General features: G+C 41.2%; 1 protein-coding gene across 5 annotated transcripts in view; it reads right to left on the minus strand.

Annotated features, from left to right (window-relative positions):
* The window catches only part of TENM1 (teneurin transmembrane protein 1), a 318,544-nt gene that overhangs the window by 127,524 nt on the left and 176,648 nt on the right, over positions 1-14,372 (minus strand). For 4 of the 5 annotated variants that reach the window (XM_075573424.1, XM_075573423.1, XM_075573420.1 and 1 more), the window contains 4 exons: positions 9,977-10,129; positions 6,327-6,526; positions 5,444-5,654; positions 2,274-2,375 (listed from right to left, as the gene is read on the minus strand). In XM_075573424.1, the coding sequence (XP_075429539.1) occupies positions 2,274-2,375; positions 5,444-5,654; positions 6,327-6,526; positions 9,977-10,129 (666 nt within the window). The remainder of the gene's footprint in view (positions 1-2,273; positions 2,376-5,443; positions 5,655-6,326; positions 6,527-9,976; positions 10,130-14,372) is intronic. The other variant, XM_075573422.1, reaches the window with a different exon arrangement.

Genomic DNA, 14,372 nt, shown 5'->3' on the forward strand with positions numbered 1-14,372 from the left:
TGTTATCAAAGTGTGTGTGTGTGTATGTGTGTACTGTATGTATGTGTGTATGTGTGTATGTGTGTGTGTGTATATATGTATGTGTGTGGGGGGGTGGACGGCACCACAATCGGAGCCCGCCCCCCTCCCTCCCACTCCCGCCCCCCTCCCTCTCCGGCTCCCGGCTCCCTACAGACCGCATATCGCGGTCTGTGTCTGTCAGCGCCCCGCCTGTCTGCAGTGCGGGCGCACTGACTGAGGGAGCGGGGCCTTAGCCTTAGCCTTATGGAGCACTTTGGAGAAATGTCAGTTTTTAAGGAGCTAGAATTTACATCAGAAGCAAAGTCTCTAAATCAGTATTACACACATCACCATGGCAGCCTTCGGGAAGGATTTTGTTGAATGGTACAATCAATGTACTGGCTTTTTCTGCATGGCGTTAACACCTTTTAATTGCGTCTCCTAGTGTGTATGACATGTCTAATCTCTCCTACATTTGTGGATACAGTACTTTCTTCAATTTGAGAACGCCCACAGGAGCACGGAAAATTAGCAGCAAATGCGGAGAAATGTTGTGAACATTTTCCGTATAGTTCACCAAACATAGGCCTCACTACAGAATACAGATAAAGGTGTTACTGGTATATTGCTGTCTTCTGTGGGTGGAATTCCAGCCCCTGAAGGGTATGTTCATTTAACCTATCCTGTTGTTCCCATCTTGATACAGTGTATCTCACGAACAGAAAATGACACAAAGATACTGTAATACAAATAGGTTATTAGCAACAACAACAACAAAAAAGAATCAATTATTGCGTTAAACAAACATTCCCACCATTTATAACCTTTTTTTCATTTTTACAGGATAGCAACAGGGGGGAAGAGGTGGAGTTATGAATTATCTCTGGAGCTGAGCTGTATCCCCGAGATTATCCTGATGAAGGTACCGGTATCACTTCCTGGTTTTGTTCTGGCCTTTACATGGCTATCCACTAGAGAGCCATTTTGTTACCCATGGAGGGGACTGAAACACATTACCGTTACGTAATATCTACAGTGCACACTCTGCAAAGAGTGTTAAACCGCGGCTAGGGGGGAGATCAAAGCAATGCAACTGAACTGTAACGTCCAAACTGCACGTGCTCATAGGGTTGCCAGGTGTCCAGTATTGGACTGGACTGGACTGTCCTGCATTTGGACACTCTGTCCAGTAAAAAATGAGAGGTAATACTGGACATGTATGTGTATACCGATATTGTCTCTATGGACATGTATGTGTATACCGATATTGTCTCTATGGACATGTATGTGTATACCGGTATTACCTCTCTGGGCGTGTATGTATATACCGGTATTACCCCTCTGGGCGTGTATGTATATACCGGTATTACCTCTCTGGGCGTGTATGTGTATACCGGTATTGTCTCTATGGACATTTATGTGTATACCGGTATTACCTCTCTGGGCGTGTATGTATATACCGGTATTACCTCTCTGGGCGTGTATGTATATACTGGTATTACCTCTCTGGGCGTGTATGTATATACCTGTATTACCTCTCTGGGCGTGTATGTGTATACCGGTATTACCTCTCTGGACATAGTGACCCGACCGGCTTGGGGGGCCGCAGGATTTCCCTAAGCAGGGAGAGAGTAGGGCTGTTGCTAGGGGTCTGGGCAGCTTCCTCCACTCTGATTGGCTGGATTACCCAGCAGCAGCCAATCAGCAGGAGGTATCAGGAGCTTGGGGGTGGTGCCATGGAGAGGAGGAAACAGCATGGAACGGAGAGATGGGTGTGGGTGTGTCTAGGGCGTGTTGCACTTTTCACCATTGTGTCCAGTATTTTTGGAAAAGCCACTGGCAACATGCACGCGTGCACGTGAGCGTGGCAGGCACGATGCGTGCAGCAAAGACAATTTTTTTTGTCTTTGTCGCCCGATGCCCTGGTCAGGTGCGCGGTTCAGCCAATGAGGGCGAACCACTCGCGTGATGTCACAGGCACGCCCCCAGGTACGCCCTCACCACGTCCCCCAATCGCACAATCCTGCAGGCCAGGAATCACCCCAGCTACATCCGAGCGTGACGTCAAGGCGCTCGAGAGCGCGCGTGCTCAATCACCCTGGACGCGGCCTTACCCTCACTGTGCTTTGTCGTATTGAACAGGAATAAAATACGAAACATGTTAAATCATGTAAAGTTAGAAGTCACATTGGTACATTTGCAGAGATCTTACCAAATGTCCCTATTTGGGGCAGACTATACAAAGACAATATGAGGTCAGCGAAGGACATTACCTCTGGCGCAGTCTGGCCCAAGGAATCCTGGGAAGCAGTGACAATGTCCAGAGATGCATTCTCCATTGCCATTGCAGTTAGTAGAACAATCATCCATCATTTCTATGAACAATGAGAATGGAACATATAATCAAGCAGTAGTTAAAGTGTGTTAGCTGTACCTCTAATGCACTCTGTGAGTGACTCAGCTGCGGGTAAATTGCAGCACATTCCCGTTGAACAAAAAGACAATCGTGTGCTTTTATGCTGCTGCAGCGAGAACATGAGTGAGTGTTTGAAGCACGTCGAAATGTTACATGGGTGCATAAAATTGTCATAAAATCAATGACATAAATAAGATGCCATGAAAAGCATGTACATTTGCCCACATTATTTATTCAAAAGGAGCAGTTTCTATGTTGGACTTTTTAATTTATCCGACTGTACTGTATAGCTCAGGGGTGGCCAACTCCAGTCCTCAAGGGCCACCAACAGGCCAGGGTTTCAGGATATCCCTGCTGCAGCAAAGGTGCCTCAATCAGTGGCTCAGTCTTGGACATCCTGAAAACACGACCTGTTGGTAGCTCTTGTGGACTGGAGTTGGCCACTCATGGTATAGTTGGGTGAGTTATATGCTTGAGGCTCAATGTATCGAGAGATTCATGTGCGCCAACACAGTTGCTGTTCTGCGCTATAAATAAGATTGACTCTACCAGTGACAGAGAAAACCAACGCAGAAAACAGTCAAGAAACCTAGCACAAGCCGCAAATTATCTGTGGCATACACCTGCACCAATATGCAAATGTAACCCCCGCCCCTAACTCCTCCCACTCACTCCATAAACCTCGTATCTCGTTGCAGACATATCTAAAAATAGTGCAACTAAGATTAATATAGAAGCTGCTTGGCACGGGTATAATTCAGCGCGAGTCGTGACAAAATAACAATTTTGTGCCAACATTTTGCCTTTGATACATAGAGCTCATAATACATTTGTTATCTACTTGAGAGCAAGAGAAGATATAAAAAAATCTTTTATTTGGGGGGTGGAGGGAGGGACATGCTGAAAAGTTTCACGAGGTCAAAACACAATGAATAAACAATGCATTTTTTTTAATGAACTCCACTGCATCTATAATCCAATGTGATGAATAAGGAATAAGATTTCAAAATTGACCTGAATACATTGCTAATTAAACCTGTTATCTGAATTTCCCTTTACACTTCGTTTTTTGTTTATCTTGAGCTAGAATAATAGCAACAGCTCACAGACCTGTATTCATATTCACTTGTATGTTACTTGAATGCAACATTTTTACTTTGGAAATCTCCGTCTCCTTTCAACAGAAAAAAAGCTGTTATGAGAACGTGTTAGCAAGAGACGGGCGAATCTGCCCAAATCCGTTTCCCGGATTCTCTCGCATTTTCCAAGCAAAATCCGTTTCCCCGGTGTAAAATCCGCAAATGGATTTGGTCGCTTTTAATCCGCGCAGATTTATAAAAGAAAAGCCGCCGTTGGATACAACCCGTGGATGGATTTGTATGATCCAATCTGCGGATTCTTAAGAATGCACCAACGGGTTGTGAGTCTGCGGATTGGATTCACAAATCCGTCCATGGTTTGTGGAATCCGCGGAGTGTATGGGTAATATTAATAAAAAATCCGCAAAATGCGAATCGCCCTTTTTGAGATTGATCCGCGGAAATCCGCGGACCAAAGGAACCGGCCGATCCACTGCAGATCCAAATACGCAAAGAAAATTCACCCATCTCTAGTGTTAGTACACAACTCTACTATCAGGACACAGCTCTACTATCAGGACACAGCTCTACTATCAGGACACAGCTCTACTATCAGGACACAGCTCTACTATCAGGACACAGCTCTACTATCAGGACACAGCTCTACTATCAGAACACAGCTCTAGTATCAGGACACAGCTCTAGTATCAGGACACAACTCTACTATCAGGACACAGCTCTACTATCAGGACACAGCTCTACTATAAGAACACAGCTCTAGTATCAGGACACAGCTCTACTATCAGACACAGCTCTACTATCAGATCGCAGCTCTACTATCAGAACACAGCTCTACTATCAGGACACAGCTCTACTATCAGAACACAGCTCTAGTATCAGAACACAGCTCTACTATCAGGACACAGCTCTACTATCAGAACACAGCTCTAGTATCAGGACACAGCTCTAGTATCAGGACACAGCTCTAGTATCAGGACACAGCTCTAGTATCAGGACACAGCTCTAGTATCAGGACACAGCTCTAGTATCAGGACACAGCTCTACTATCAGGACACAGCTCTACTATCAGGACACAGCTCTACTATCAGGACACAGCTCTACTATCAGGACACAGCTCTACTATCAGGACACAGCTCTAGTATCAGGACACAGCTCTACTATCAGGACACAGCTCTACTATCAGGACACAGCTCTACTATCAGGACACAGCTCTACTATCAGGACACAGCTCTACTATCAGGACACAGCTCTACTATCAGGACACAGCTCTACTATCAGAACACAGCTCTACTATCAGGACACAGCTCTACTATCAGAACACAGCTCTAGTATCCATACACAGCTCTAGTATCAGGACACAGCTCTAGTATCCATACACAGCTCTAGTATCCATACACAGCTCTAGTATCAGGACACTGCTCTAGTATCAGGACACAGCTCTAGTATCAGGACACAGCTCTAGTATCAGGACACAGCTCTACTATCAGGACACAGCTCTACTATCAGGACACAATGAAATGAGGTAGGGGTGGGTAGGTTTGAAATCCACAATTTGTGAACTTCGAAGTTCGTGTGGAAGGTCGGAACAAAGTTTCTCCGCTGAGCTCAAATTTAATCCAAACAAAATCGAGATTCACCAAAACAAACAAAAAAAATTAGAACTAAATCCATAAACACCAGTAAAAGTGTTGCCCTTTAATATAAATGGTATGGCTGAATGAACAGAAATCACCACAAAGTCTTATTGCTTTTCAAAAAATCCAGCCAATTGCATAATAATCTCTTCTCTGAACATCTAACGTTACTGCCAAGAAAATGTTTTTCATGTGCATATTTTTGTGGTTTAGGAAAACCCGTAAAACGGAGTGTGAAGTCCTTCCGTTCATGGATTCATCACAGGTTAGTTAAAGGACAAAGGCATTCTTACCGATTGCAGTCGTTGATACAAATACTTGCTCCATCTTCTTTCCATCGTTGTAAAAGGCTAAGTGCCAGCCACCTTGATCCATGTATTCAATGAAGCCTGTCTCTTGTAGGGATGCCAGGATTAGACTTCGAGGTGCATGGTGGGGGATTTCTGCATTTTTCGGTTCTTGCTTTATCAAGTGCTTTCCATCCATCAGCTTTACAAAATCAAACTGTGAAAACATCATGGAAAATTCACATTTCAATAGGTAAACTCAGGAAACCCATGTAATTTAAGAGCTTGGAAGAGGTCAAGTCAAGGAGCAAAAAAAAAGAAATAATATTATTTATTTGTTTGTTGGTCTGCCTGGGTACACTGCATGACAAATGGTAGGACAGAATTGAAACACAGCAGCACAATCATTACCTTGAACGATCAATAAATATTGGCAACATATTTGGCCATTTAGCGAATAACCCACATGGGTCTTTTAGTAACAATCCATAGCTGTAACCGCATGATATCAGTGATTCATCTTCAAACGCCAATTTTGTATAAAAACAGGTAATGCGTTTTAGGGAATTATTCAAAAAGAGGGAGATAAAAAGGCCATGTCTACTAAGCTGGTGAGGAGTTCAGTTCCATTCAAATAAATCTCCTCCAGCCCCGGAAAGAGGCCTCACATAGTAATGCATAGGGGCCGTAGACTTTCATTAAATACTTTTATTCAATAAGTCATGTTTTTTACCCAATAAAGTCATAAACTACATGGGATTGACAAAACTACCCATACAATAATTTCTATGAACCAACACATTTCCATTAATGGCTTCTACACATTATATTGCACACGATATATGAATGATATTGTCAGCAGAAGATAAATTGACTTGGTGTTAACTACCTGCGTGTGTGTTGGTGGAATATTTCTTCTTCCATATATACCCAGGAGGGAGTCCTTGGCCAAAGAAACATTAAATTTTAAATACAGTGGGTGGTGGATGGTAATCTGAAACCGCCAGAATAGTCCCGGCGGGATGGTCTGCAGGATTTGTTTTCCAATATCAACTTCTCCCGAGTCTATTGCTCTTCCTCTTTGATACACTGTTTTGCATAAGAACAAACAAATGTTATGCCCACGATTGTTAAGTAATATGATAACAGAGGGGAACTAATGTAAAGAGGCAGTTTCACTTGGCTGGCAATAAAGTATTTTTTTTTTTTTTTTTTAAATAAAATGATTAATACAATTGACTTTCCAAATCCTTAAAGGAAAAATATGACATTTTTTGTGGTCTTTGAAAAACACATTTCAGGATTTAAATTTTTCCTGCACCTGTTCTGTTCGGCCATAACCCAATGATGACATCATCAAGATAATAAACCACCCTTCTCAGTGAGTGGAATCACGCACACTCGCCTCCGGCTTCTTGGTCCCTTCCAAATGTCAGCCTGTACTGTACATGTTACTTAGCAGTTCGTTGTATCCATACTGCCCACTGCCCCTTATAGGTGTTCCCTCTGAAAGGGTGCTTTGTCCAGTGTGGATACAAATACACACATATTAAGTAAGATATAAAAGCGTATGGGAAGCATGTGAGTAAGCTCTAGTGCAGGGATGGGCAACTCCAGTTCTCAAGGGCCACAAACAGATCAGGGTTGAAGGATATCCCGACTTCAGCACAGGTGGCTCAACTAGTCGAGTGGTGCTGAAGCCGCCTGTGCTGAAGCAGGGATATCCTTCAACCCTAACTTGTTTTAGCATGTTTTAATCCCTTCCCTAGCATGTTTTAATCTGTTCTGTATTAAATATTGAGGAATCAAGCAGTGCCAGGCTGGTCTTTGCAATGAACAAGCATGCAGGCTGTCATAATCCATAATTCCACAAAAGGGAAACACCAAATATATACGGATTATGCATTAATATTTTATGTGATAATTAGACTTAACTATTTGTATTGCAAACCTTCTCAGTTTATCTGTTTTTTTTTAAATGCTGGTTTTAAATGGTTCAGAGGATTTTCTGTTATTAAAAGAAGCATATTGATAAAGAAATTCAATATACAGTAGTTTAGGGAAAGACTGTCTCTAAATAGTCTTGTATCTGTTTTAATGTATTGTATCTACTGTACACGTTATTGTAAGTGGCTATTCATCTTTTTTTCCCTTTGTATAACAGCAGTAACTTAAGCTCATAAAATTGTGTCTCTGCAAGAATGTTACTTTTTATTGCTATTTCTAAGGGTATTCTCATATGAACTTATAAAATGCTTAATAAAAGTTCCACTTATTTCCACATTGATTTTTGAGACTCCTATCTCGGTTCATGATATTATTTCTGCCGGAGTTAATACTTCAATAACCTGGGTTTATTGAAAATATGTTCAGATGAGAATTTAATGTGATTTAAAGTAGCATTTCATATTTGTTTCCTGATGGCTACCCCATTGCCCAGTGTTTCTCCCACAGATATGAATAATCTGCATTGTATAGATATATTTAACATCTCTATTTATTTACTTCTAGTCCCTCACAACTCTTCTTAGTGAAAATTAGACCAGCTTTGCCCAATGTTGTAGAGTGCCGGTCATTACTGCCTTGTGGCCTACCATAAAATCCCATAATATTAGTAGGGATCTGTAGGCGATGAATGTACAGTAGAGGTGAAGAACGGAGACTTGTTTTAGGGAAAATAATGTAGGCTTTTACTCAGCCCTTTTCTCGCAACATAAAGTATAGGCTTTTCCTAGCCCAACTTCAGCAACATAAACTATAGGCTTTTCCTAGCCCAAGTTTAGCAACATAAAGTACAGGCTTTTCCTAGCCCAAGTTCAGCAACATAAAGTATAGGCTTTACCTAGCCCAAGTTCTGCAACATAAAGTATAGGCTGTTCCTAGCCCAAGTTCAGCAACATAAAGTATAGGCTTTTCCTAGCCCAAGTTCAGCAACATAAAGTATAGTCTTTTCCTAGCCCAAGTTCAGCAACATAAAGTATAGGCTCTTTCTAGGCTATCGTTAAGCTTCTATGGTGTATGAAAGTCCATATACGGCTATATAGATAACTGGTGTCCCTTGGCATTAAAGGACGCAAAGATATGGCCCACATACCCTGGTGTCACTAGGGGGTCAAGGACAGGCACGTACACAGACCAGGGAGAGACAGAGAACAACTACCCTTGCTAGACTCAGCTGAGCTCGTTTGGTGGCCCTGCCTTCCTCCAGGCAGGGATTAGCCACTGCCTGGCCGACACCCCTGACAGCTCTAGCTATTGTAAACTGGTGTGCCCCTATTACAGGTATTTTCAGTGGGGTATTCTTGATTGGTATTTGTCTGGACTTGGTGGACATTAGGGATGGTAGGTAGAGCTCCAATACATCTTTTAAGATTTCATTTCTCTAAATAGAAAATGTATTACGCATTTTGATGTAGTAACAAAGAGAGGGAGTAGGGGATACCTTTTAACGGACCACCAAGTAATTGATCTGTTACAAGCTTTCTAACCTCTCAGGGGGCTTCATCGGGTAACTGGGCCCTTAAATTTAGTTTGCTCCAGATATTTTGTGTTGTTATTTTTGGTCTTATTCAACTAATGCACTTCTTGGTTTATATTACAAAATGAAAACAAATTCACTGCAGAATATTTATAGCTATAATGAATAATTCAACAGAGGAAACCATTGTTCTGGAATCAGGTATGAATATGTCTTAAAAGCAACATTCTATAATTATCTTTTGTACCTATAACTTGTTACATTGTTTTTTTTCTTCAAACATTCTATTTAGGCTTAATATGCCAAGATCTAACCAGTTCTTTTAACTCCAGTGAAAGTTAATATGCTCTCTACAAGGTCGCATTACAAAATTCATTAACAAAACAATTAAGATATTGATTAAACTAATGTATAGGGAAATGTAGATACATATTTCAAGATACGATGGATAGTATTGTCTTGTAGTGTAATGCACAAGACAGTGGCTCAGTCATTGACTGGCCAACTCCAGTACTCAAGGGTCACTAACAGAACAGGGTCTACGGATATCCCTGCTTCAACCCACACGTGGCTCAATCAGTGGCTCAGTCTGCGACTGAGTCACTAATTTTGCCACCTGTGCTGTAGCAGTGATATCCTTAAAATCTGACCTGTTGGTGGCCCTTGAGGACTGGAGTTGCCCAGCCCTGATTGACAGTGTATGATGCACCATTTTGGCCCTCAGTTGCTACAAACACAGGCACTTAAAAGTACATACAGATGTAGTAAGTCTTGGCGTCTTCGGTGCTGCCAAGCATTGACCCCGACATACCGCGATCACGGTAGACACTGCCCCCAGCTCGGTGGACAGTGAGGGCTGGTGAGATAAAGTCTTGCTACATCTATACAGTACCAACCACACAGGATTTTAGGAATCATTAAAGAAACAGAATATAGAATTGTGCACATGAATCCACTCTGTTTCCAAATGAATAGAATGCTGGCTGATTATTCCCCGCACATGGTCTTACTGGGGACCTCTCCCGTCCGAGGTGAGAGCAGAAGGTACATGTCACTTTTACCTTTTTTCTCTGCTTTATCTGCCACCTTTCCTCCAAGTGGCGAGAACGTGGTATCAGTGGATTCTTCACCTCTGCTCCCTTTGCTGACTCCGTTCTCATAAAGCTGCCCTTCCACGGGTTGCAGTTGCCAAGTTAAACCAAACAAATGAACTGCTATAAAAAAAAGAATATGAATTAACCCCAGGAGCAAAATGTTTCATAAGAAATATATATATATAAAAAAAAGTTACGTTTTTTGGATTCATACATTTCATTTGCTACACTATACCCTGTGTTTTCTCTGTTTACGATATAAAACCCTTATATTTTTTGTTTCCTATCTTATGTTCATTCTATTTCCTTTATTACATTCATTCTATTTCCTACATTAAATCTTCATGTTCATTATGTTCTTTATGTTCACTCCAGTTCCATTGTGTATATTGTCATTGCTTTTCCCCATATCTTTTTATATTCGTTCCATGCCCTCTATCTCTTCCTTGTGCATTCCGTTTCCTATGTTCATTCTTCTAAGTATTTCTTTTTAAAACTGTTCCAGAAAAAAATAACCAGAACATTCCTGAGAGTGATCGTTAGAGTGTTCATTCATTGCCTAAAGCAGGGGGTCTCAACTCTAGTCATCAGGACCCCCCAACAGGTCAGGATATCCCTACTTCAGCACAGGTGGCTCAAACCGTGGCTCAGTCAAAGGTTGAGCCACCGTTGCTGAAGCTAGGATATCCTTAAAATCTGACCTGTTGGTGAGACTGGACTGGAGTTGAGAACCTCTAGCCTAAAGTGTACTTTATATATACTTTATATATTATCTGGCTAGAAGAACCCTAGCATACATCACATAGAGATACAATATACATAACTTCTAAGGGTACCCAAGATATAAATAATTCAGTTTATAATCACATTCCATTAGCATTTCATTAACATACAGAATTGGTTAAGTATTCATCCCTAACACATGCAATCTGACTTCCATCTGAAAATCTCCAACGCGAGACTTTTTCTCATGCTGTTCCCCCATGTCCAGTGCAAGTAATTCCTTCACTTTGATCTCCATGTTATTTTGATATTTCTCCTGTCCCTTTTTACATGAAGTCTCAGTGGAAAGATTTCACTCGCAAAACCCATGCTGCTATCTATTAGAAACAGTGTGTACACTACAGAATAAATTAGCTCTATTTATGTTAAGCCACGTAGGTGAATGTAAAACTGAACCAACACACGGTTATCGCTTTGAACACATCCAATGTTAAGAAACAGGTTGTCTGAAGTATACCAACAAATGAATGTAGTGTTCAATATACATGCATAGCGTTTTGTATCCAGTAAAGAAATATACTTGGGAGCATACGTTAGTGCAAAGACCTTAATATACTTCTGGTACGCTCTTTGCATAATAAATCCCTAATGCCATCCATGGCAGAGGCAAGAGCAAAACATGTTTTGCAGGACCCACTTACAACTGATTTGATATTAATTATTTAGTTCATGTCCGGGTTATGAAATAAAGTTTGTAAAGAATAATACACAGGTTTGACTGGGAATTCAAATCAAATCTCTACCCCTTTTGTATCTAAAGCCCTCTCCGCCTTAAACCTTTCTCACTATGTGCTCCACACCTCTGGAATGCCCTTCCCCTCAATATCCGACTACCACCCTCTGTATCCACATTTAAGACCCACCTCAAAACAAACCTGCTTAAGGAAGCATATGAGTAGCTCCATGGCTGATAATTAACACCTCATACATAAATCTTGGCCCCTTGCAGACGCACTTACCAAAACACCCTCCTACTGTCTCTGTACGTACTTCCTACCAACTAATTAGATTGTAAGCTCTTCGGAGCAGGCACTTTTCCTGAATGTTACTTTTATGTCTGAAGCACTTCTCCCCTTTATTTATTTATATTATTTGTTATTAATATGATTGTCACGTGTATTACTAATGTGAAGTGCTATGTACATTAATGGCGATATATAAATAAAGACATACAACACAATACAAATGTACAAATCTCAGTGTAGTTTTTGCTTCTCTCACTCAAATCTAACGGATTGCTGCTGCTGCTGCTGCTGCTGCTGCTGCTGCTGCTGCTGCTGAAATATACTTCTGTAAATGTACATGCAATCCCTTATAACGGAGATGCAGGAACAGTCAATATTTCATGACAATAATCAGCATATGTTTTTATTTTTAAAAGCCACTTTGATCTTTTTGCTAAAGATACTTTCTCTACTTGGTTCTCATCTGAGAGCATCATTTCTGAGTTTCATTGTCTGTGTCTACATGAACATTCTGAAAAACATTCATGGTATTAATAGATACTGTACATACGTTGATCTCTCTGCTACAGGAGGGGCAGCTGCTGCAAGATATTTCAGCACCAACCAATTGTCAACATGTTGTATTGAGAATGGTAAAAGCATTACAAATAAGAGGACTGACCTTATTAAAAATCTGAGAACATCATTTTCTATAACATTCCAACAGACTTATTTTTAGATGCCCCAATTGTCTGTCAAGCCGTTCCCTTCTCAAGGAAAGGAAGTATATGATTAAAACTATGCGGATCTCTTTAATAGGGTTTACGTTGAGCAGGAATAATTCCACCCACTGCCTCTGTGAAGATGACCCCCCTCATGCCCAAAATTGGAGCTTCCATAGCTCAGTCGTTCTAGATAACATACAGTACCAACGGATACCGGTGATATAAAAACAGAGATATCCAAATCCTGGTAGACCATAGTTCGTAGATGAGACTCGTTTTCTGCATTGCAGAGTTTAGTTCAGCTAGTCCTAGGGGGTATTCCTGAATGATGGTTAGAAGAAAGGAAATTGGAGGAGCACTACTATAAGTATCAAAAAGTATAGTAGTGCTCCTCCAATGTCCTTTCTTCTACTTGTCTACCCCGTGGACGGAAGCACACCTGGGGACCCCTCACCTGTGGATCGCAAGGACTATGCAGCACTTAAAGTGAGTTATTCGCTTGCTACATGTTTTCCTGTTCAGGACTTCATTTGTTTAGACACTTTGGTACATTATAGGGTGTCATTATACTCAATTGTCCTGGTATCATTGTTTACCATGTGTCACTCATCAGTGAGCTTACTATCCAGGATTGCAACCCAGTACCTATCTTCTATCAAGCTTATGTTTAGGGGTCTCCCCTCACAAGTATCTGGTTATTTATTTATTCATTTACAACACAGCTGTGAAGTCTATAGCACTACGCATATACCAGGTCTGAATGATGGTTAGACTGCTATATACAGTCGGGTTTCAGGATGAAAATCCTGGACCTACAGTTTAATGATTGCCGTGCTTCTGTTAGCTGAAAAAATTATTGATTCCTGATCAATTACACATAAAGTTATAAAGCATGTAGCCCCCCTGTATTAACAATGAATATACTATATCTCTCTGCCACCATAAACATGTTTAGGGTCGCTGTGCTTACTGGGTACTGCCATTCTGCCTATCTTTGGCTCATTTTAATATTCTGTATATATTCTGCCTTCAGCAGCACCATTATATTAAATATACTTTATCTATGACATTCCATGCTGATTTGTCGGATTTAGGCCAGGGGTGACCAACTCCAGTTTTTAAGGGCCACCAACAAGTCAGGTTTTAAGGATATCCCTGCTTCAGCACAGATGGCTCAGTCACCAACTGAGCCACTGATTGAGCGACCTGTGCTGAAGCAGTGATATCCCTAATACCTGGTCAGCTGGTGGCCCTTGAGGACTGGAGTTAGCCACCCATGATTTTGGCACTCAATATATTTTTGGAGGCTCCCTTCTTTCAGCAGGCAGACCTGCAGGACATCACTGCCTGTCTGTAATCTCCAGCATTCTCATTTGCAAGGGGAAAAGGAAGCTCAATCCATATTTTGAGTGTACCAGTATAATTAGTGAACATTTTGTAGAGTTTCATGTAATGAGGATGTGCTCAGTTTGCAAATCAATTTTTTTTTCTCTTAATAGAAAGACTGACATTTCGAGAGAGAAAAAAAAGATTTATTCTGTTTCTCATTCTTCCTGAACAATAAGGAAAAAAGCAAAGTAACTTGGTTCAAAAGAGGAACGTGTTTAATGTTCAGACTGTAAGAGCCAGACTAATAATTGCTAAACTATCACTGTCCAGAGAAAGAGATGTCAATTAGTGTGCTGTGGTCACGACAAAGACTCTATGGTAATGGGGAAATAGTATATACAGTAATAGTATAATTTTATCTTCTACAAATTGCAGTATGTTATACCCCAGCACAGGGGTGTGCAAACTGGGGGGCGCGGCGGTTGCAGAGGCCCCACGCTCTTCCCCTCAAGGAATTTAAATTAATGCCGGGGGATAGCGTGAGGCCTCTGCAAGTTCACTTACCTTGTCTTCAGCGACGCG

Source organism: Ascaphus truei, chromosome 16 (assembly GCF_040206685.1).
Source record: "Ascaphus truei isolate aAscTru1 chromosome 16, aAscTru1.hap1, whole genome shotgun sequence".
NCBI classification, from domain to species: domain Eukaryota; kingdom Metazoa; phylum Chordata; class Amphibia; order Anura; family Ascaphidae; genus Ascaphus; species Ascaphus truei.